General features: G+C 48.8%; 1 protein-coding gene across 1 annotated transcript in view; it reads left to right on the plus strand.

The window, feature by feature from the left end:
* Nucleotides 1–24794, plus strand: part of Pla2g5 (phospholipase A2 group V) — a 42883-nt gene that overhangs the window by 13570 nt on the left and 4519 nt on the right. Inside the window, exons 2-3 of the mRNA XM_057784671.1 lie at nt 18353–18402; nt 20081–20225. Coding sequence (XP_057640654.1) covers nt 18363–18402; nt 20081–20225 — 185 coding nt within the window. The 5' untranslated portion in view covers nt 18353–18362. The remainder of the gene's footprint in view (nt 1–18352; nt 18403–20080; nt 20226–24794) is intronic.

Here is a 24794-nt window from a genome sequence, read left to right on the forward strand (position 1 = left end):
AATGTGTCAAGGCCCGGGATCAGGCTTTCATCATTATGGCTTTTAAGGGACATTTACAATCCATGACATCAGCTGGCCAGCCTCTTTCACTTTCCCTGGCGTTTATTCCTTTCTGGAATGCGAAGAATGTCCGTGATGTTGGAGTCCCACAGTCTGTAGTCTAAGATGCTAGGAGGGTCCTGCTGGCCTTGACAGGTTGGGACTTTGTTGATTCCACATGAAGTTCTGGATTTTGTTGTCTATCTTGGTGGAATTTTGACGGAGATTGCACTGATAGCTTTGTCAGGGTAAGTCTGGAGTGTCTTAGGTGTTTCCTTTTTCCTCAAGGATCGATGGATACGTCGATGGGAGCAGGGGACTCAAAGCTCCCACCAGTACTATATCTAGATTTGTCTCTGCCTTTGCATACAGGAATGTGACAGAGTTTAGTGCATATGGGTTATTATTTTGTTGACCTTCCCTGTCACCTGGGTACTCTGTACCTTTAAGAGACAAGCTCTGCCCACTCCTAAACCCCCTTGCACCAAGGTAAGCAGATTTCCCCCCCCCTCCAGTGGGCTCTCTATCTTCCCCTTCCTCTTCTGTAGAGGTAACTTCTTTCCCTTCTTCTCCCCTTTTTCCTTTCTCTCCTTCTCCCTTCCCTTCCCCTCCATAACCCACTAAATAAACTATACTCAAACTCTCTCTCTCTCTGCATGATGTATCTGTCTTTCACTCTCCACAGTCTTCCACCGGCCAATGGAACCTGCCGAGGCCTCAGTGACCCTCCCATGCCCCTCGTGGGACCACTATCCCTCGAGGGACCGGTCCCCCACCACCATGTCTTTATAAAAGAATAACAATATGTTATTGTCAGTTTGTCTCCGGTGCTGTGATGCAACTCTAAGCAAAAGCAATTCGACGAGGAAAGGGTTCATTTGGCTCACAGGTTACACAGGTCCATCATCAGGGAAGCCAGAGCATGAAGCGGGAGCCTGGAGGCAGGAGCTGATGCAGAGGCCATGGAGGGCCTTCCTCTTTTTTCTTGGTTGTTGATTTGGCAGGGTAAGGAGTGATGTCTGCTTCCTCTGTTGCTCTTAGCTCATCTGTCACTCACTTGGGTGATGTTGGTGGCATGACTGCTTGTGTACACTGTCCAGGATTGGACTTGGACTTTCCCAGGAGCCATGGCTTTCCCTGAATCTGTGAATCTGAGCCCCAGCCAGACAGAGATTTTCCCTTGTTATTCAGAAAAGCATTTTGGAGTAATTGAAACTGAAACTGTGCTTCTCTGCCAGGGATCTCCAGGCACAGCCCCAGCATCCAGAGACACCCTGGTCTCTCCAGTAGCTTCAGGAACACCTAGTTCTCCACTGTCCTAGGAGCATCCCAACTGCAGGATCTGTGTCCACCCTCCTGGCCAGTACAATACCAAGGCACCTGGGTCCTCAGACAGTCAAGGCTCTTAGCAGCCTCTCAGGTAATTAAGCAAGTTCCAATGCAGGCTCCATGGGGGTGAGTCAGGACTGAAGGGATTAGCACAGGCTTGTGAGGAGGAGAAGGCTGGATAACCTGGGGCTGAACCACTCCCCTCCCTGCTGGAATGTGCTGGGTGACTGCCCAGGGCCCTGGGGCTTCTAGAAGGGCCAGGGCTGTGCCAGTCTCTTCTTTTGTTGGACTTTCTGCCACCATGAAGGCTGCTGGGGGCTGAGCAGGGTGACTGCAGACCAGCGTTCACTGTGTGCTCCCACAGACAGCATCAGAGTCTGTCCATCCTATTTCACAGCTTGGGGGCCTAATGCTTGGACTGCAGGCCATAAACTTGGGGATTCTGACTACTAAGACTGCTCATGGGAACAGCCTGGGAGCAAGAGCTGAGATCAGGCCAAAGAGGTCAGTTATGGGGAGAGAGGAGCCTCAAAGAGGAGGAGGCAGTGCGCTGGAGAGAGAGAATCTGGGCAGGTGGGGTCTGAAGAACCAGAGAGGGGCCAGGGGAGGGGTGGCCACAGCTATTGCCAGAGGAAGCTCCTAGGGCTTCAGGATCCCCTTACATGCAACTTTATCAGACCAGGCCTGGGACAGTTCCTGAGGCAGGTCATGTCTGAAGTAAGGGTACTCAGATGGTCATTCCTAAAATGAACAAAGCCAGGGCAGAAAGGGTTATGGGGAGGGTGGGTTATGCCTCATGCTTATGTTCACCCAAAGGCTTGTCCAGCTTTCTCAGATGTATGTACATGTTTGTGTGTGTATGTATGTACATATATATGTATGTATAGGCATGCATACATATGCGTTGTAGGCATGTGGAGGTCAGAGGTTTACCTCAGGTGTCTGACTCAATCATATCTCCAATTCATTTTTTGAGACAGGGCTCACTGAGCCTGGAGCTCACTGACTGAATACACTGGCCATTTTGTAAGCTCCTTGTCTCCCCTGTGCTGGGATGACAGCACAAGCTCTGTGTCTGGGTTTTGTTTGTGTTCTTTCGTTTCGTTTTCTTTACATGGGTTCTGGGGAGCAAGCTCGGGTCTATAGGCTTACACGCTTGTATGGACAAACCATCTCCTCAGCCCCTGGATTTCTTTCTAATCCAAACCAGAAGAAAACATTCCCTTTTGGGGAAAGGTTCATCCACCTTAGTTAACATCCCCTTAACTTCTGTGTGCCATTCACCTAGGGCACAAACCATGCAATCCGGAGAAGGGTGCCACACCGTTGCTAGCTGGATCCTACAAGGAACTCTTTCTTCTCCCTTCTGCATCCTCCCTTCTCTGAGTGCCCAGCTCTGGAAGATATTTGGCCTTGACATGGGGGCATTTAGGTTCAACTAAGAGATTAAGTGCTTTGTGACCAGAGTGAGCCTCTCTGTGTTCAGATCGGCAACAACCATATTGCTGTGGGGAAAGTGACAAGCCTAGTTAGCAGCTTGCCACAGGACTTCACTGTGGTGGTGATTTGAGTCAGGCAACACTCCAGACCCAGAGTGGTTCGGGATGCCCCACCCTGACAAGGGCAGGCTGTATTTACAGCCAGAGGAGAGGAAGTGGTGTGGAAAGGGAGGGAGTCCGCCTGACTGGATAGAAATCACTGGGTTGTGAGTCCCTGGTTTGAACACAGGGGAGCTTGTGATGGCCCAAGGACTGGGTTATTAAAAACAAAACAAACAAACAAACAAAATACTCAAACCTCCAGTCCAAATATTCACATAGGCAATGTGTTTTGGCTTCTTACATTGAGAATATGCTAATTTTTTCACTATCATGTGTTCATTGTGCAAAGTGATGGGTTTTATCATGCATACCTATTTATTTTCTGGGAGTGTGGAGACTTGCACAAGCCAGTGTTTGTGTGTGTGTGGTTGTGTGGTATGTGTGTGTGTGTAGGTCAGAAGATAATATGTAAGGCTCAGATCACTCCTTCCACCAAGTGGGTCCTGGGGATTGAACTCAGGTCGTCAGGTTTGGCTGCAAGCCCCTTCACCCACAGAGCCATCTTGCGGCTCTCACTATGACATTTCTGGGCCTGCGCGTCACACCCTCTGCTCACTCACCACCATTAGCCACTCTTCTCTCTCTTCGCTCCCCTGCTGGTCCTGTATCTCAATAGTCCCCTTGTCCTTTCATGTAGTATGGATCATTCTAGATGAGTACTGATAGACAGATGGGTAGATGGATGGATGGATAGATTCCACACACAAGAGGAAGCATGACATTTGTCTGTGTGTCCCTGCCACTTCCCCTAACATGATAATCTCCAATCTGTCAATTTCCCTGCAGATGCTGTGATGTCCTTTATTGCTGAATAATTCTCCATTGTGCACACCTTCTGCTCTTCTATTGGTGAGCGTCTAGGTGGCTCCATTACTTGTTGGGTGGGTGACTATTTTTGTAAATAGGTTTTATCTGTGTGTCAAGTTAAGCTTCAGTTTACTATTTAGAGAGAAGTCTTTGAGGCAAAATTTACAGAGGTGGTATTAGATAAACGTTTGATTTAACAACACAATTGTATCTATCCTATAGACAAAAGGATTTGCCCCACACGAGGCATGAAGATGTCAAAACAAAACACAATTCCTGCCTCTAGGGATTTTGTTGGAGTGGGTATCACAGCACAAATAGGTTCTTTTAACCCCCTTGGGTGAGAATAAGATCACTCGCTACCACAGTTTTGAGTCAAATTTGAACCAAGCTTTCTTAAGTTACTGGCCAGGATCATGGAAACTACCCAGGTCCATACTTGAGATTCCCAAAGAATGGCTGCAAGCTACATTGGTCAGGTATTTATAAAGGCAAAAATTCACAAGAATACATACTTCCTGCCTTCGTCCAATCAGGGCCAAGCATACATTGTGACATACTTCCTGCCTATGTGCCTCCCACCTACATGTGATCAAGCACATCCTGTGCAGTTGGGGCAACCAACTTTGTTTACCGAAGTGAAAACACAAGGTTTGTTATCTTCCATAAACAACAGCTCAGCATTCCAGGAAGTTATCTGTCTTTGGGCAAGTATGGGTTACAGGTTAGAGGCATTATTTTTTTGTTGTTGTTTTATAGTTCTCTTAAGCACAGCAATTTAAACTTAAAATATAATTTCAGCTCTCACAGTTCCAGGTGCTCAGAGGGCTCAAAGTTGGATCTTTGTAGTTCAGGGTAAGGTGAACTCTAAGAAAGTTTTCCACCAAAGGGAGACCTGGCTTGCCTGTCTCTCCAGCTCCCAGGCAGATTTCTACCCCAGGATCTTTGCACTTCTCTCTGCATGGAGCATTCTTAAGATAGCCCATGCTTGCTCTCTTCAGAGCTGTGTCCAAGTGCTTACTAAGGAGCTATTAAGGGATGAGTGTGTTGTAGCTAGAGAGATGACAGAAATAAGGGAATAGAAGGCAATCAAGAGCCGAACAGGTGAAGAGGGGTTGAGGGGAGAGAGGCAAAAAGAAAGAATGAGAAGTGGAAAAAGAAAAAAAATGGAGGCAGGACATGCTGTGTGCTCTCATGGAGGTGGAGAGGTTGAAGGATGATCTCAGGCAGCCAAGAGGGAATATCAGAAGCGTATGGTGGTATATTATTTGTGTTTTAATGAATAAAGCTTACCTGCAGATCTGAATACAAAGCAGCCACACCAGTCAAGCCATACAGGCCAGGCAGTGGTGGCACATGCTTTTTATTCCAACACTAGAGAGGAGTATAAAATGGGAGGAGACAGGTCTTAGTCTCAGTCTTAGGACTGGTGGAGGCAGGATCGCCCATTTTGGTCTGAGGTAGAGGTAAGAGCCAGTGGCTGACTGCTTTGCTTTTCTGATCTTCAATGTGAACCCCAATATCTGTCTCTGGTTTTTATTATTCGGGCTACAGAAGAGCAGGGACCCAAGGAAGGAGGAGTCCATGTCATTCCAGGGGCTGCAGGCATTCTGAAAGGCTCTTCACCCCTGCCCTTCCCAGTGAAAAATACTGCTTTCTAAATGTGATGTGGGGCTGCTGGATCTGGATAAGCTTGGCCTCAGCCCCTCCCCTGGGGACCACTTGCTGCTTGGAATGGGTAGAGATGAATGGTCTGGATTGGAGCTGTGGGTACCTCAGGTATAGGGATCCAGGACCCTAGGTGCCATCTAGGACAGTCAAGAGCAGAAGCTTGGAATGCATTGCTTCATTGCTTCAGCAGTCTGATAGCCAAAGGCAAGGGTATGAATGGCTACACATTCCTCCCCAGGATGGCTACAGAGTTGTACTGGAGCCAGGGATTAAGCAGTAGCTGTGACTGTCATCCGAACTGCGCCATGCCATGAACCACCAGAGAGGGAGAGCTAGCCATGTGTGTCTGTAAGACTGGCTGCCAGGCTGACGCTGGGCTCCAACCCAGGAGGAGCCACTGTTTCCTCCAGGCTCCAAGATTTCATCCAATCAAATACAGTAAAGAAGACAGATGTGTGATTGTCTATGAAAGTCAAGTTCCAGAGGAAGGGGTTCTGGGACAATGTCATGTCAAAGAAGCACATCATGGTTTGAAGGTAAGAGAGCAAGCTTGCTGACCTTAGGTACGTAATCTGAGAAGGCAACTGTTCATCCCGCCAGTCTAGAATAAGACCACCTTTAAGGAATCTTTAATTTCATACTATTCAGGAGGGTGGACACTGGCCAGGTCCTTCTCTGGTTGCCCAGAAGAATGGCCCTGACTCAATTTTTGTAGCAGCTTTTTTTTTTCCCCCATCAGGTCTAGTCAGGGGCAAACATACATCCTGACCTTCAGCCTACACCCAATCAGGGGCAGGCATACATCCTGACATATTTTCCACCTGTGAACCTCCCACCCACATGTGACCAAGCATGTCTGGTGCAGACAGGTCAAACAAACTTCTTTAGGGGAGTGAAGTCACGTGGCTTGTTATCGCCCATAAACAACAGCCTCCAGCATTTCATGAACTGTCTGTTCTTGGGCAAGGGGCTGGCAGAGCAGAGATATTTTTGTTTCATGGATCTCTATGAAGTAGATATTAGAACTTACGATGTAACTTTGGCTCTCACACATCCTGGGAAGAGGTGGCATTTAAGATGAGGCCTGGAGTTTAATACATCAAGAGCACTATGACTGCTGAGTATTCTAGAGGGCATTCTGTGAAGAAATTTGAGTAGAAAACACGTGAAGGTTCTGGAACAATCCAGTTGCCCCCCGGTGCAACCGCAAACATGGTGGGCACCTGCTGCCCAGTCTGGCCGCCACTTTGTGGGTTTTGTCATTCTTTGTCACTGAACAGGACTCTGGCCTGAAGAAAAATTGGGGAGGGGGTCGAGAATACAGAGGGAATAATGCTTCCAGTAGATCCCTCCAGGGCATGTAGTTGCTGACTGACTGACTGATGGGTACAAAAGTTTTCTTCGGCTCAGTGGTTAAGAGCACCGGCTGCTCTTCTAGAGGACCTGGGCTTTGTTCCCAGCGCCCACATGGTGACTCATAGCCTTTGTAATTCCAGTTCCAGGAGACTGGACACCTGTTTAATGGTCTCAGTGGGCACTCTCCAGGCTATATGTGTAGGCAAAACACCCATATATTTAAAATAAATAATAATTTCAATAAAATATACTAATACTTGTGTTGTGTGGCAGAAGTTAGTGTTCCCAATGCTCAGGAGCCTCAAACAGTAGGATTGCCAGCCTGAGATACATAGTGAGTAGGCCAGCCTGGACCACAAAAGCAAAGACCAAAACAACAAAATGCCAAAGGCAAAGCAAGCGAACAATAACAAAAATACTAAAACGTTTTTACTTTATTCCCCCTCACACCTTTTGTTTGTTTATTTGTTTGAGACACTGTACCCTATAACCCAGGCTGGACCTCAACTTGAGGTATATTGGCCAATCAACTTAAACATTATATCCTCCTGCCTCCACATCCCAAGTGCTGGGATCATAGGTGTGTGGAAGGTTTCTGTACCCCAATATTAAGTCTCTCTACCAATGCGGCCAATCAAACCAAGCTGAATTAGGATTTAAAAGTCCACAAGTTGGTGAGATGGATCAGTGGTTAAGAGCATTGGCTGCTCTTCCAGAGGTCCCGAGTTCAATTCCCAGAAACCACATGGTGGCTCACAGTCATCTATAATGAGATGTGGGGCCCTCTTCTAGTCTGTAGCCATATATGCAGGCAGAACATTCCATACCTAATAAATAAGTTTAAAAAAAAAAAGATTTAAAAGTCCAGGTTTAATGAGTAAAGCAACTCTCAGGTGGTGGGGGCGGAGGTGGAGAGAAAAGAAAGCCGCAAGGGAGAACCACCTGGCTGGTTGGGAGTCAGCCTCTTTAATTGCCTATAGGCATGGTCTTGAGCTTTTCAGGGGGAGGAGCTGGGCTTTCTCAAGGGTGGTGTCTGGAATGGGAGGAGCAGGGCTGGGTGGAGCTTCCTGACAGTGTTCACTATCACATCTCATTAAGGCAGTGCTGGAGATGGGGCTCTGTATAGATCAGTGTTGAGCCACACCCCTGGGTCTTTGATGGACAGTTTTACAGAGTAGCATGGAGGTGTTGCAATGGTTGACTTGATAGAGCACTGGGGAGTGTCCCATTCGCTCTATCCCTCCCTACATCCCGTTCCTTATTGCTTTTCCTGACCAGTGGCGGATAGAAAGTGTCCTGTAGTGTAGCAAACTTTCTTGTCTGACTATCTTTTATGGAATTGCCAGCTCCCAATAACGACATGGAGATTTATTATTAATTATGAAAGCTTGGCCTTTAGCTTAGGTTTGTCTCAACTAGCTCTTATACTGTAAATTAACCCAGATATATTAATCTATATTCTGCCACTTGGTGTTAGCTCACTTCCATCTTGTGCCTCCTTCTTCCTCTCCGTGTCTGGCTCCCAACTCTGCCTTCCTTCTTCCCAGAGTTCTCTCTCTGCTGGAAGTCCCACCTTTACCTCCTGCCTAACTATTGGTCATTCAACTTTTTATTGCACCAACCACATCAATACATCTTCACACAGTGTGCAAATATCCCACAACACTAGGGACAAGAGAGTCTCCCCTGACAACTCATTCTTGTCCCAGGACAGGTGAGCTGTCTTGGCCTAAGGCAAACCTCAACTCCATAAAGCTGGGAAGCTGGTGTTAGTTCGTTCATCTGAGCCCCATGTTTTATCTCTGTTCTTCTTGATGTCCTCAGTCCTTCAGAGAGTTGAAGACAATGGTTTTCTGAGCCACCTTCACAAGGCCAGTCAGCCACTTCCTCTACCTATGTCCTGTAACCCATGTCCCCTGCTCTTCTGGAAGTCTGTTTGGGCCAAGGATGGGCTCTGTGTTTCCTCCTGCCTTCCAGGATGGTCTGTGGTCTTCTGGAGTTCCCATGGGTTTGTCCTTCTGCCACCTTGTTCAAGGTGTCCTTTGCAGGTGATGTCATGGAAACTGGCTTGGGGGTGGTGTCACCCCTGTGATGGTTGAGCTGTGTCACCCCTCTCCCCTTGTGTGTTTCAAGCCTGGAACAACCAGAGTATCTTCTTAGGGACTCGATCAAGGCCTTCTACAACAAAAGACAGCAGACTGAACTTTTCTGCTTGGTCGCCTATGTCCCTTGTGACACCATAGCTACATGCTAGGCCTATCCTCCCCAAAGCTCTTCCGGGATCCCTACTTGCTATTAAAGACATTTATCGTTTTCTGTGATTAGTGAACTGGGAGTGTCTCCCCTCCACACACACACACACTGAAAACAGGCAACATTTATCGACACCATCCTGCGTGCCTAACCACCTGGTTTAGGTCTTCTCAGAACGGGGAAGAATCACTGGCCCCCATTACTCCTGATGGTAAACTGAGATGTGGGGTCGTTGAGTAACTTGTCCAAGATCACATGCCTTCTCGGTTCAGGGACCTCGTGCTGGTGGCAGGGGATGGTCCACTGTGGGATGTGTTTGGCTACAGAGCCTGGGAGGTTTTAAGGAGCAATTTCTTCCCTTGCAGTTATTCATTCAATGCCAGCTGTTCCACAGCTATTTTCAGCTCCCTGAAGGTACCTGTGGCTCTGGCATAGTCCACTCCTTCTACCCCGGATACCCTTCAATTTCAATGTCCTCCACCCGGTTCATGCCCTTAGAAACAGGGTTTCATGCATTCTTAGCTAACTAGAACTTGTGACTGAGGGTGACCTTGAACTTTGGATCTTCCTGGTTCCATCTCAGGTGCTGGGAATGTCAGCGTGTGGCACCAGGCCTGGTTTACACAGTGCTGGGGACTGAACTCAGGGCTTCAAGCAGGGTAGGAAAGCTCTGCCAACTGACCACCTCACCCTGCGGGTTCCAATACAGGTGTCTCCTCTTCCCCTGGCGTGGGTACCCCTTCTGAGCTCTACTGCGCACTGACTTGAGCAACTACTGTATACGGGGCTTGGAGCTCAGCACTTGAACTGTGAGATGGCCAAAGGAATGATCTTTGCTCTTTGAGCTCTGAGACAGATCACTAGAGAATTCCCCATACCCCCAGCAGGGAGCTCCCATGAGTTAAACTGGACTAAAGACAATGAAGATTGGCGAGGATTGCCACACAGGAAACAGGGGCCAACACAGGATGCCAGGTGTCTTAAGAGAGGTCGGAAATTTAGAGTCTTGTTTAAGATTTCAACACTGGTATATTGGTGGCCTACTACAAATTTTTTGGTTTGTGTTTGCATGCTCGTGTTCATGTGTGTTCATGTGTGGATGGGTACATGAGGGCTTACATATGTGAAGACCAGAGAAGAACCTTGGCTGTTGGTTCTAACGCTCTGTCCACCCTTTCTCTTTTAAGACAGGCTCTCGTACCGGTCTAGAACTGCCAAGTGGGGTGGACTGGGTGGCCAACAAGCCCCAGGGACCCCTTATCTATGCCTCCCCAATGCTGGAATTGCCAAGACATGCCATCATGTCTATTTTTCTTTTTAAATGTGGGTTCTGGGGATCAAATTAATGTCCTCGTGACTACATTGCAAGTAATTTACCAACTGAGCTATGTCCCAGTCCTGGATACATGTTTTGAAAAAGCACCACATGGGCTAAGCCACATGTTCTCCCTTCTTGGAGAACACACGATACATTTGCTCTCTGGAATTTGGCGGGTCTAAAAGGAGCAGGCAGGTACCTAGGCCAAAACAAGGATGCCTGCCCACTCCTGCTCCAAGAACCCAAGCTTCCACAAGAGTCTGGGCTGAAAGTAAGCAAAGGTCCTGGGTCAGTCACTCTGCAGCCCCTGAGATCTTGCGTGCTTGTGACTAACAGAGGCTCAGCTTTCCATTTCCACGTTTATCTGAGCCGAAAGCACTGGGTGTTTGGGCAGCAGCTCAGGCTTACGGTTCTGAAGCCCTACCATTAGCTGGGTCTTCCCGGCAAGCTCTCCCACAACAGCCGCCCTGCGGTTCCCATCCCATACTTACAGAGTGTAGTCACCCACGCGCATCCCAAGACTCGGAGACGGTTTGAGAAGACTGCAAATGCCAACCTGGCTTTGGATCTAGCGGGTGCTCATACCCTGAATTCTCGCCTTCCTTCCTGAGCTACCATCTGCAGGAACCCCTCCTGCAGGAAGGACCCAAGGGCACGGTTGAATATGTGAGGTCCAGAATGCTCCTAAGACCCATCAGCTTCCTGCAGAGGGAATCCTGGAGGGCATCCTGCAGGAGGAGGGCTCCAAGCAGATTTTTCTACCAGGGATCCCAGGATGAACTGTCCTGGGGGCCACAAATCGTATTCCAAGGCCAGGGCTATTGTGGAGGCGTGGGCTCTTGGAGCAGGGGTATCCAGGTGTCCTTTCTTGGGCCTGCTGCTGCTCTTAGATCCAGAAAACTCCAGAGAGCAAATATGTTATGAGACGCTTGGTCCAACCCATGGGGATTTCCTGGGGACCCTTTTAGCGTGACAAGCCGTTCTTGCGACTGAGCAGACAGGATCACAAAGGAATTCTGGCCTCAAGAGCCCAACCCATCTCATCAGGCTTTCTTTGTCACTGCTGAAGCGGCCATAGCTTCGCTCTAGTTTATGTGAGAGAACTATACTTCTGAGTAGTTAAATTGCTAGGGTGACAATGTGCATATTGAAATCGGGGCTTGTGACTGTCAGCTTGGACCCCCTGACTGGCACTGTGTTCTCTCATTCCCACAGTCTGTCCTTTGATCATTAAGCCTATCTTGCTAAGTCAAAACTCCTACCAAACTCAGCCTAGCCCGCACACCCTGTCACCTAGACACCTGTCACCTAGACATCTGCTCAGGACTAAGAGCAAGTTCCTGAGCGCTGATGGGCTCACCCAAGGGTGAGTGGAGAGACACCCCTGAGAGAGAGTCAGGGTGTGTATGTGTGGCGGGGAGTCCGCCTGTGTCTGGGGTGTTAGGGTGGGGTAGCAGGATCAGGGAAGGATCTAGACAGGGGGCTGACTCCGAGGGGGCTTGTGCCAACAGAGGGAGAGCCTGGAGGAGGTGAAATACCCTGGGCACCCCAGGAGTGAACCTCAGGGAGCCAGGCTTGCAGCAGTGCAGAATCCAGGCCAGGAGGGGTGAAGATCAGCGGATATGGAGGTGTCTCCCCAGAAATGGGACATTTAGAGGAAAAGCTAGAGAAGGCCGTCAGAGGCAAAGGGAGGTGGCACTTTTTTGGTTTGGAGATATGGTTTCAATATCTTGGGCTGGCCTTGAACTTGCTATGTAGCTGAGGATGGCCTTCTTTGCCTTCACCTCCCGGATGCTGGAATTAAAGGTGTGTGCCACCAGAACCAGTTTATACTGGAGTTAGGGACCGAACATAGAGATTCCTACAGGCCAGACAAGCACTCTGGTACACATACACACACACATGCACGCACGCACACACGCAAGCATGTACGCGTGTGCACACACACACACCACACATGCGCATGCGTGTCCCCTATTCACATGGGTACACAGTGTCCTATTTCTAGAACATTCCATCACTCATTTATATTAACAGTGTTCTGCCTTTGCCATTATTATAAATGTTATATGTAAGAGCACACATCCATATCGCCTTCTCTTCCATTATTTATTTCTCTTTGCCCCATATCAGATGGTGAAGCCAGCAAGTGTTTGTGATAGAGAAAGTGATTTGAGGGGCTGGCAAGTTGGCTTAGCAGGTAAAACCTTGCTGCCAAGCCTGCTTCTGTGACTTCTATCTCCGAGCCCACCTGGTAGGACAGAACCAACTCTTGTGACCTGTTTGCTGATCTCTGCATGTCCCATGGCCACGCATCCCCACCCAGCCTTCCCCAGGGAGAAGACAATTGGTCAAGGAGGAGGAATGAGAACACAGAAGAGATGGTGCTGGCCGCAGAGTGTGTCACTGTCAAACATGTGCCTTTGCTAAGGGTCTCTCTCCACCAGAGGGCAGGGACTCTGTCTCCTTCAGCACTGGGAGATAGTAGACAAGTATTTTTTTTTTTTTTTTATGGCGTTGAGTTTCCAGGGTTGTGTCCTGTGGTTAGGTCCTAGGGAGAGAAGTGGTCATGAGTGTTGCTCGTTGAGAGAGAGAAAGAGAGAGAGAGAGAGAGAGAGAAGGGAGGGGAGGGAGGCGGGGTAGAAAGTCAGGAGGGCTGTGGAGATAGTTCAGGCAGCAGAGTGCTTGCCACACAAGGAAATGAGGCTCCAACTTTGATCCCTAGCATTAAAATAAAGCCAGGTACGGTAGCATACACTGATCGTCCTAGGTATCTCTGGGGCTTGATGGCTAGCCAGTTTAGCTGCACTGAGGAGCGGAAGGAGGAGGAGATATTAATGGCCATAATGATGATGATGATGATGAGAGAGAGTTATCTGGATTCGCACTAGTGCACGCTGTCCTGTTTCTAGAACACTCCTTCACTCATTTGCTAGCAGTGTTCGACCTTGACCATTGTGACCAGCGTTAATATGTGCACTGGTTCCTTTAAGGCTCAGGGCAGCTCCTCCAAGCAGGCAAACCTACCTGAGATGATGTTTTTCAGTCAGTGACAATGTCTAGATTTGAACCCAAGATGTAGAAGCTGTGACATTACCTGCTGAGCCACATGATTTTCTGTGTGACATTACTTAATAGCTTGTCCGGTGTTGTGTGATGCTTTACTCTTTTGGTTTTTTTTAAAGGGCTCACCACTCAGCCCCCCACCACCACCCCGCCCTGTCACACACATGGAGGTTTATTCTTATTCATGAGTGCCCGGCCTTAGCTTGCCTTGTTTCTTGACAGCTTTACTTAAATTTCTTGTCTACCTTTTGCCTCTGGGATTTTTCCTTTCCTTACTTCTGTATGTCTTACTTTCCTTCTTACTCCGTGGCTGGCTGGGTGACTGGCCGGCTGGCCCCTGGTGTCCCCCTCCCCTCGCTCTCTTGTTGCTCCTCTTCATCCTCATTTCTCCTTCTATTTATTCTCTCTTTCTGTCAGCCCCGCCTATCCTTGCCCCTGCCTTGCTATCGGACATTCAGCGCTTTATTAGACCATCAGGTGTTTTAGACAGGCAAAGAATCACAGCTTCACAGAGTTAAACAAATGCAGCATAAACAAAAGCAACACACCTAAAAATAATATTCCCCAACAGTCCAGCACTGGCTTATGGGGGGCGTCATTGTGTTTATAGTGTTTCATCTGAAGAAACAGAGAGGTTTCGTTACTTGCCCAGGGTCACACAGCTACTAAGTAGCTCCTGAGGACAAGCTGGGTGTAAGGATTCCAGGGTGAGTGAGTCAGATGTCCACGGTGGTACCAGCTGGACTAGGGAAGTAGCATCTTGCACTGTCCCCAGAGGTGGGGGCTTTACAGGCTCTGGAGAAAGTTGGGGCCGAAGGAGAGAAGGAAGACAGAGTTGTGAGTGACCTGGCTCTGAGCTGAGGCCGAAGAAGACAGAACAAAATAGAAGTTGTTGCCTTGGCTGGAAAACCACAAGGAACCAGAGACTGGATCGTTCCACAAAGGCCTACTGTCGCAGAGGAAGTGTGCCTGGGTGGGGATCCAGGGCTCCGTCTCTGGTGGGGAGTACAGCCTTGGACCAGCTCAGCTCAAGCCAGTCCCTTCCGGAGATCTCTCCTCAAAGCTACCCAGCCCTGAGGTCTGCAGCAAGAATCTAGAGAGAAGAGCAACAGAGGGTCTTGAAGTGGACCTCTCTGAGTTCCCAGGAATCTTGGAGGTGGCCCAGGCAGCTTTTGGGAGGCGTCAAGTCCAGCTTAAAACCAAGCAGGCCCAGCTGCTGCCCATTCTCTGGAACTAAGGACAGAGAGGGGCCCTCAGGTGAGACTATCATTCTTGGGGCTGCCCAGTAGGGGTGAGTGGGGGCCTGCCCCTCTGTGGGAGAGCAGAGGCAGCACGGTGTGCCACCACCATCTCAAAGCTGACTGGACCATGGTATTCTTTTCCAGGCAGGAGATAGGAGTGGGGGTTTAGGGCTTACGGGGCTCCCTCATGTGGCCTTGAAGGACCTGTTCCTCACATGACCTTGGCAGCTCCCTGGTTTCCACAGCCTCCCCTGTGTTTCCTTTTCGTCTGCCTTGGCCTTCCCACTTTTCAGTATGGCAGCCCTGCTCCACTCTGAAATTATCTGCCAGTGTCCCTGTGATTATCAGATAAAAACAGACAAGCCACAGCCTTGTCTCGGGGCTGCCTTGGGTTCTAGCCACGGTCAGCTGGACAGCTGTCTCCAGGCCCTACTGCCAGCTCCTCTCCCGAACGTGTCTTATTTTTGCAATTCTTTTGTAGGGACTCCCTTCTCCACACAGCAACGGCACAGCCCAAGGAGCTCTGTAGAGTCCTGGGTGAGGACAGCAGGTCCACAGGAGAAGAGGGCTACAGAGCCAAGGGTCACACTGGGTGGGGTTGTCATCGGCGTGAGTCTGAAGGGCAAGAGAGGGAGCAGAATGGGTTGGCTAGTGAGATTCGCCTCGGCAACTCTGGGCTTCTCTCGAGGGTCCACTGGACTAACACTGATTGGATTTGCCTGTGAGAGTTAAGTGTGTGGGTGCTGGGGCTGAAGGTTTTGACTTGCTTGTCTGGCATGTGAAAAGCATGCCCATAGGAAAACCGGGTGCTAACTGTGTAGGAACTGGCTAGCCTACATGGGTACCTTCTATTCATTAAGATCCTTGAGATGTCAAAGCTTTATGAAAGAAAATATATGGGCTGGAAATGTAGCTCAGTTGGCAGAGTGCTTGCCCAGCATGCATGAAGCCCTGGGTGCCGCCCAGCGCCATATAAGCTGGCCATGGTGGTTAGTGCCTGTCTGCAGTCGAGGGGTGGAGGAAGGGGATCAGGAATTCAAAGTCAGCTTTGGCTACATAGTTCAAAGTCAGTTTGGATTTCAGGCACCCCTACAAAAGAAAAAAAGAGGGAGAGAGGGAGGGAGAGAGAAGAAGAAGAAGAAGAAGAAGAAGAAGAAGAAGAAGAAGAAGAAGAAGAAGAGGAGGAGGAGGAGGAGGAGGAGGAGGAGGAGGAGGAGGAGGAGGAGGAGGAGGAGGAGGAGGAGGAGGAGAAGGAGGAGGAGGAGAAGGGAGGATAGAGGAGGGGAGGGAAAGAAAGTAAGACTAAGAGAAATCAAGAAAAGAAAAACAGAGTTAACCAGGTAACTCAGAGAAGTGGAGAGTCAGTAGGAGGGATTCACCAGATTGGGCTAAATCTTTGGGCAACTGTTTCACCCATGCAAGGTCTCTCTCTCTCTCTCTCTCTCTCTCTCTCTCTCTCTCTCTCTCTCTCTCTCCCCCCTCCCCCTCTCTCCCTTCCTCCCTTCCCCTCTCTCTCCTCCTTCCCCTCCCCCCTCTCGTGTGTGTATGTGTGTGTGTGTGTGCGTGTGCACATGCTATATGTGAGCACAGAGGTCTGAGAGCAGTACTGGGCGACCTGCTCTATCACCCTGCCCCCTTACTCCCTTGAGACAGGGCACTCACTCAGTGAACCTGGAGAATCCGGAATGAGTCAGACTGACAGTCAGTCAATCTCAGGGCTGTGCCCCACAGCACTAGGGTAGAGGCAGATGCAAACACACCCAGCTTGCTTTAGGTGGGTGCTAGAGCCACGCACATCCCTATGCTTGCACAGTAAGGGCTTTAACTCACCGAGCCATCTCCCCAGCCCCTTGCCTGAGCCCCACAGTTCCTGAATCTGTCAAATCAACAATTGTTTCCATTTATCCTCTCATCTGACAAACCCCCACTGAAGAGGAGAGACAGGGGCTTGCCCCTAGGTACCATGTCAAGGCCATGGCTGGCTTGGGAGTGATGTGGACGGTGTCTGGCACATTGGAGATGCCAAGTGTGTAGCTCTGGTGTCTTCAGAACAATCTCAGGAAAGCAGCAGAGGGGGATGACTGTGGAAACTTGTGTCTCGGGCAGTTTGATCCGGGTGCTTGGAGGCCTCAGCACAGGCTGTGTGGGGACAGCACTCTCAGGAATGCTCTTGGAGCTCAGAGGTGCTCCTGGACAAAGGCCAGCTCAGTGGCCAGAAGTTCCAGGAGTCTAAAATGCTGTGTTTGGAGGCCAGGCCTTTGGGGGGCGCCAGGGACCTGGGCAGAAAGCACCAGCACAGAGACCCGACCACCTAGGGGCTTGGAGACAGTGTGGCATCTGAAAGGAAGTCCTAGCTGGCCACAGACCAGCTGAACAGCTGTGAACACTCAGGGATCAGGGATTCTGGGAGCAGAGAAGAGCAGACAGCTTTTGGCAGAGGAACTTTCTAGAGCCCACCTTGGAAAACCTTTCCTCTGTCTATTGGCCAGGACTGCCAGCAAACTTCCAGCCAGGAATTGTGTTTTTGCTAAAGACAGACCCTAAGGCGGGAGTCCTAGAGGATGAGTTTCATGGAAGACAGAACGCCAGGGTTGAGAGACTTTGCCTCTCTAGGAGTGTTGGCACAGTGTATAGAGGGGTCAGGCCCGAGTTCACATTCCGATTTGACTCCATGCGCTGAGTGACCTCTGGCAGATTCCAGGCAGTTTCTGAGCCTCCTTGTTCCCATGGAAACAGTGACACCTGTAGACTGTCAGAAGATCAGCAGTGTACCTTGGGGCCACAAAGCCATAGTGAAGCCCTCAATGGTCAGGACTCACTATGGGTCCTGGACTCCATTCCAGAGCAACTGTCTGGCCAGCCCCCATTCTCAGAGCGGGAATAGTACTGAGACCAACAGCTACAGCCCTCAGATGACCATCAGGGAACGCAGAGACATCAGTCCTATGAACTTCAGGAGAAAGATACAAGTGCCAGCTCCCTCCTCCCTCAATGCTCCAGCTCCCCCTGCTCTTAGTGCTCCAGCTCCCTCCTCCCTCAGTGCCCCAGCTCCCTCCTCCCTCAGCGCCCCAGCTCCCTCCTCCCTCAGTGCCCCAGCTCCCTCCTCCCTCAGCGCCCCAGCTCTCTCCTCCCTCAGTGCCCCAACTCCTTGCTCCCTCAGCGCCCCAGCTCCCTCTGCTCTTTATTTACGTTCTATTTGGTGCACGGTGTGTATGTATAAAGGTGTGCTCCTGGAGATCAAAGAACAACTTGTGGGAATCAATTCTCTCCTACCACGGAGGTCCCAGGGGTCAAACTCAAGTCACCAGGCTTGTAGTAGGCACCTTTACCCACCGAGCCACCTCAGCAGCAGCCCGCTACGCTGGTTCTTAGCTGGGTCTAGGGTCTGCCAGTTCCTGCCCTTAATCTTGTGCCAGCCATATCCATTTACATGTCTGCCAAGGGGGCACTTGTCACCCCCACTTCTGGTAGAGTCAATAATGGCCTTCTGTCTCCAGGAAATTCAGTGGATTGAGGCCTGTAGGCTTTGCCTGTCTTTTCTGGCTAGAGCAGTCTGTGGATTACCCAATGAGGGAGGGAACACCCAGACTTAATTTGGAGCTGGGTGGGGACTGAACAGGCCTCAGCAGCGATGATTTAAAAGACACCATGGGATCTGTTTTGTTTTTCAGAACCCAAGAGATGAAGGGCCTCCTCACACTGGCTTGGTTCCTGGTCTGCAGTAAGTGTCGGCTCCTTGACCTCCTCCCCCAACCTTGGGAGTTATGGGTAGAGGAAAGAAAGGTGACCAGCAGCCTTTGAAGCTCAGAGACCTACATCTGAGTCTCAGCTCAGCCCTGACGGGGCGAACAAAGATATCAGCAAAGGCCTTGATCTCCCTGAGCCCCTGCGTTTGCGCTGGTGGACATGCTGCTGTGGCAGGATTTGGATACTGTAGGTCAGGGTGTGAAGGATATGAACATGAAGATGCAGAGCTTGTGAATATGGGAGGCAGATATCCCCGCCCCCCCAAAGTGTAAAATTAGAATAAGGACAAACAGCAAGAATAAAGTAGAGTACAAAATCCTTTGGAAATACCCCAGCCCTGGGCTGGGGGCCGGCTCAGCAGCAGGGTGCTTGCAGCACGGAGGTGCATTAGGTTCAATGAAAGATAGATCGATAGATAGACAGACAGACAGACAGACAGACAGATAAATAGACAGACTCCAGCTGATGATTCTGGAGTCATTCTCTGTTCAGTATTTCTGCATACAACCCCATCTGGAAGGTTCTGAAAAGTTGTAGGACAGCCCTCAGAGAAGACTGCTTGGACCTGGGTTTAAGTCAGTAGAAAGTCTCCTAGTGGGCTGGCAGCCACACTGGGTGATCACAGTATAGCCTTGAACTTTTCCCTGGGTGTGCTTTTAAGTACAAAAACCATATCATGACAGACTTCAGTTAACAAGAAGAGTTAGCCAGAAGCAGAACCAACAGAGGCTAAAAAGCAAGGTTAGTGCACGTAGAAACTTTCCCAGAACTTTGATGGACTTTGCTGGATTAGGCTGTTGCTTTCATTTTGGCAGGCAGTGCTGTCTATGTGCTGAGTTTTATGGCCCAAATGGTTTTTCCCTCATGGAGTCAGTCATGCTAAGGTCTGAGGGCCTGGCACAATCATCTGACTTCAGGCTTCATTGTAGCCCCCACACCCCTCATACAAGTCCCTGATGGGCAACTCTGCTCTTTGGTGTCTTGCCAGCTATCTGGAGATCCTAGGAGGAACTTGAGACCCAAGGCAGGGAAGGAGCTCCGGGCTCCTTACACTGAAAACCCTAGGCAAGATGCTTCCTTCTAGACTTATAGGAGCCTTAGTGTCCCAATTTGTAACGCAAGGGAGCTGGCTCCCAACTCTGCTCCTAAATTCAATTTTTGATTTTTTTTTAAAGAAAGTATCTCATATAACCCAGGCTGGCCTTGAACTCTCTATGTAGTCAAGGATGATGTGAACTTCTAAAGCTCCTGCTTCCACCTCGTGAGTGCTAGGATTACAGGTTTGCAAAGTGCTGGTGGTCAAAACTAGGTCTTCATGCATGCTAGGTGAGCCCTTTGTCAACTGAGTCACATCCCCCGGCCCCCAAGCGCAAACTCTTTTCCTGGGGGGCAGGTTTCAAGACACAGTTTCTTTGTGTAGTCCTGGCTATCCTGGAACTAGCTCTGTAGACCAGTCTGGCCTACCAGGCTGTAGGCCACCTATACCACCACTGCCCAGCTAACAAACTTTTAACAACTTCTATTCCAGGTCACTTGCTGTCATCTGCCTGGCCCTCCTCCCATTAACTGAGAAAATAAGAGCAGGTGGGAGGGGAGGCCAGTGGTTGCTACAGTGTGCCCAATGTCATCTGGGGGCTCGGGCTATTTTCCAGGTGTGCCTGCAGTGCCCGGAGGCTTCCTAGAACTGAAGTCCATGATCGAGGAAGTGACTGGGAAGGATCCAATAATGAACTATGGCTTCTATGGCTGCTACTGTGGCTGGGGCGGCAAAGGGACCCCCAAGGATGGGACTGATCGGTGAGTTGACATGACTACCTTTAATGCTCTGGGCTCTGCCCTCATTACCCTCTCTGATTCTGTGTCTAGTCTACCTCTGAGGCTCAAAATCAGAGAGATGGCTCAGTGGTTAAGAGTGCACACTTCTCTTGCAGGGGACCTGAGTTCGGTTCTCAGCACCCATGTCAGTCAGCTCACAACCACCTGTAACTCCAGCTGCAGGGGACCTGATGCCTCAGGCCTCTTTGGCCACCAGTGCTCTCTCTCTCTCTCTCTCTCTCTCTCTCTCTCTCTCTCTCTCTCTCTCTCTCTCTCTCTCTCTCTCACACACACACACTTGAAACTAATTTTTTTTTATTTACCTTTTTCGAGACAAGGTCTCACTATGTAGCTCTGGTTGTCCTAGAACTCACTCTGTAGACCAGGCTGGCCTCGAACTCACAAAGATCTGTCTCCCTAGTGCTGGAATTAAAGGAGTGCACCCCTACACCTGGCTTCTAAAATAAATCTTTAAAATAAGTAGAACTAAGACTCAGAGGAGTTAAACTGCTTTTAAAGATATGCCATGTAACTCCCAAGAGTCCGTCCCAAGATCTCAGTGACCTAATTTCTCACTTGGTTTATTGAAATATAACAAATGATCCTTACGTGTTGGCTTAATGCAAACATGATTGTTTACTTTGCCCATGAACCTGATGTCTGGGGAGGCCATGGCAGAATGGCTCCTATCTGTTCAGTCTCCTTTTGCAAAGCCTGGCTGGGGCTGGTTGATCCACACCACAGGTGGATCATGGCTATGACTTGGGTTGTTGCTGTCTGTAGGTAGAGCCTCAGGCCCTTTCTACAAGTCATTTGCAGGGTTGTCTTGACTTTCTAAAAGCATGGCGGACTCTTGGGGGGTTATGAACAAACATTCCCAAACTACAAGATGAAGGAGGATGTGGGAGTGTGAGCCTGCAATTCCAGTCCTGGAGAGGTAGAGGCAGTAAGAGCAAGAGTCTGAAGCTGATGTGAGCTGTATAGCAAGTTCTAGGTCAGCCCCAGCTGCATGGCAAGACCCTGTGTCAACAACAACAATAAAAGATAGTATTTTTATTTTAGACCTCCAACACTCCACAGTGTTTCTTATGCAGCCCTCTTAACTGGTCCAGCCACAAAAGCTCAAGAGAGGAGAGACTTAGGCTAGCCAATGAGTGTACAGATGCAACAGAGGAGGAATAAACATCAGTGTTCTATGACTGCAGTCAATGGGCAGTGAGCAGCTCAGGAGATGAGCAGCCCAAGAGAGATCTCGGATGGTCTCACCACAAAGAAATGTGTGTTTGAAGTGATGGGTAAGTGATTTGCATTGCTACAATGGCTATGCGATGTCATGAGTACTTTAGTTACTTTTCTCTCTCACTCACTGTGATGAAATAACTGTCAGAACAACTTAAGAGCATAATCAACTATTCTGGCGCACAGTTTCAAAGTGTTCAGCACATGGTTATTTGGGACCCTGTTTCTGGGCCTGTTTTGAGGTAGGATATGATGGTGGGAATGTCTGCCACCGGAGCCCATTCATGGTGAGCAGGAAGCAGAGTGAAGAATACAGAAAGATGACTGGGCAAGGTTATCACCACCAGAGACATATTTCCAGTGGCCCACTTCATTCAACTTGGTCCTCCTTCCATCTTTGGCCACATCCTAATAATGCCATCATATTCTGAATCCACCAGTGGATGAAGCCACTCATTAGCCCCCATGATCTAACCGCTAGAGAATCCCTCATAGACACATCCAAGATTCTATAATCTCCTAGACAGCTGTTAATCCGGTCAAGCTGACAGTCAAGATGAACAATTTCAGTGGAATGTATAGTACCACGTTGTGCCCATCAATATGTCTAGTTACTATGTGTCATCTTGAAAAGAGAGGAAAGATCCGGATTCTACCTTTTGATAGGGGAGTGTCACCATTCTAGAAGACTGTGTGAGACAGGAGATGTTCTTTGGAAAACCCAGTGTACAGAGTTAACAGTTCTGATGCCAGTGGATTCCGTGATGGATGACGTCAAATGGACACCAAGGAGTTGGGGCCAAGCTGAAGTGGGGCTCTATGGATAATAAGTAAGGAGAAGGCTAGAATGTCCTATGTTGTAAGGGATTGTAGTTGAACACAGCATTATAAACTCCTGTTCAGCTTAATATGTAATTTTATATAGACATTTATAGACATGGGACTAGAGAGATGACTCGGTCAGTCAAGTCCTTGCTGTACAAGCATGAGGAACTGAGTTTGGTTCCCCAGAATCCACATAAACAAGCTGGATGCCACTGCAAGAGGAGGTGGAGACAGGCAGATTCCTGGGGCTCGTAGGCCTGCCAGTCCAGTTGGCTCAATGAATCCAGTGAGAGACCCTGCCTCAAAAAATAAGGAGAGAGAGGTAGATGGAGACACAGGATATAGCCCCCTTTGCCATTCACACACACACACACATACACACATGCACGCACGCATGCATGCACATGCACACACATACACCGTTACACACACGTACACAAATATTGTAGTTTGAATGGGAAATGCCCTTCATAAACTCATGCATGTGAATACTTTGGGGGTAGGGCCTAGCTTTAGAATAGGGTCACTTTGGTGGGCCTTAAAGTGTCTTAGTCAATGTTCTGTCTCCACTCTGCTTCCCAACTATAGATGTGATGTGAGCAGCTGCCCCATGCTCCAGCTGTCCCATCTTCCATGCCATGATGGGCTGTCTCAAACCGCAAACCAAAGAAAACCCTGCCTCCCTCAGGTGACTTCTTGTCGGGTTTGACAGTGTTAGGGAAAGCAACTACTACACTAAGGAAACTATTGATTTATTTTTGTTTTTTTGAGACAGGTTTCTCTGTGTATCCCTGGCTGTCCTGGAACTTGCTCTGTAGACCAGGTTGCCCTCAAACTCATAGAGATCCACCTGTCTCTGCCTCCCAAGTTCTGGGATTAAAGGCATGCGCCACCATGCCTGGCTAAACTATGGATTTTTTTTTTACAATTATCGAAACTGATAATATATTATCAATTACAGACTTAGTTACTTAGTTTAGACTATATCCATCAACTCATTTATTAATAATGAATACAGCATATAAATCAGGTATTAGTAATAGAAGAAACCCTGGACAGCCTCAAGTTTTCTGCCAAACAAAAAAATAAAATACATGTAACTCCAGTTCCAGGGCATATGACACCTTCTTCTGGCCTCCTTGGGCCTCAGGCACATGTGTGGTGTACAAACATACATGTAGGCAAAGTGCTATCACATATAAAATAATAAAATTAAAAATACTCAAATGAAGACACCACATATAACACACTAGAAGTTAAGTTTTTGTTCATGTGTATTATGTAACCTGTATTGTTTAACAAGCTTAAAGCACATCCCCTCTTGAGGTTCAGCTTTCCTCTGCTGGGTCATTTCTTCCATCTAAAGATGGAGAAAGAGAAGCGGAAAACACACAGGAGGTTTTTGTGGTAGGTGTAGAAGCCATGTACATCACTTTTGGTTAGAACCTGGCCATGTAGTCATCATACCCACCTGCAAAGGAGACTGGGAAATATAGCCTAACCATTGCCTTACTGTCACAGTTAGGGTTTTATTGCCATGACCATAGCAACTCTAAAAAAGGAAAACATTTCACTGGGGCTGGGTTACAGTTTGGAGGCTTAGTCCATTATCATCTTGACAGGAACATGGAAGCATGCAGGCAGCCGTGGTGCTGGAGAGGTAGCTGAGAGTTCTACATCAGCAGGCAGCAGGCAGAGAGAGACACCGGGCCTGGCTTGAGCATTTGAAACCTCTAAGCCCAACCCCTGTGACACACTTCCTCCAACAAGAACACACCAGCGTCCTAATAGTGCCAGCCCCTATGAGCCTGTAGGGATCTTTTTCCTTCAAGTCACCACATCCCATTCCTTGGCCCTGATAGACTTGTAGCCATACCATAATGCAGAAATGCATTCAGTCCAACGCAGTAAGTCCTCATAGTCTATCACAGTCTCAACATTGCTTAAAAACCTAAAGTTCAAAGTTTCTTCTGAGATTTAATCTCTTAACTGTAATCCCTTATCAAATCAAAATAAAAAAAAACCATATCACATATTTCTAACATAGAATGGCACGGGATATACATTACCATTCTAAAACATAGGGAAGGGAGCATAGTGAGGAAATATTGGACCAACGCAAGACCAAAAACCAGCAGGAAACACCAAACTCTACATCTCCACATCTGATGTCAAATGTTCTTCAGATCTCCGACTCCTTTCAGCTTTGTTGTTCACTTCTTTCTCTTGGGCCGTTTCCACTCCCTGTAGCAGCTCTCCTCAGCAGGTGTCCCACGGCTCTGGCATCTCCAACGTCTTGGGGTCTCCAAGGCAATCCAGGCTTCACCTTCACAGCTTCATGCAATGGCACCTCCAGGCCTCCTTGCAGGGGCACCGCTGACATAAACCTGGCCTCAGTGGCCTTCCTTAGTTGGGAGGGAGACTGCACAGCCCCTTTCTTGTATCCTTAACTCTAAAGCTAGAACCACATGGCTGAAGCTACCAGGT

This window comes from Chionomys nivalis, chromosome 11 (genome assembly GCF_950005125.1).
Source record: "Chionomys nivalis chromosome 11, mChiNiv1.1, whole genome shotgun sequence".
Taxonomy (NCBI): Eukaryota; Metazoa; Chordata; class Mammalia; order Rodentia; family Cricetidae; genus Chionomys; species Chionomys nivalis.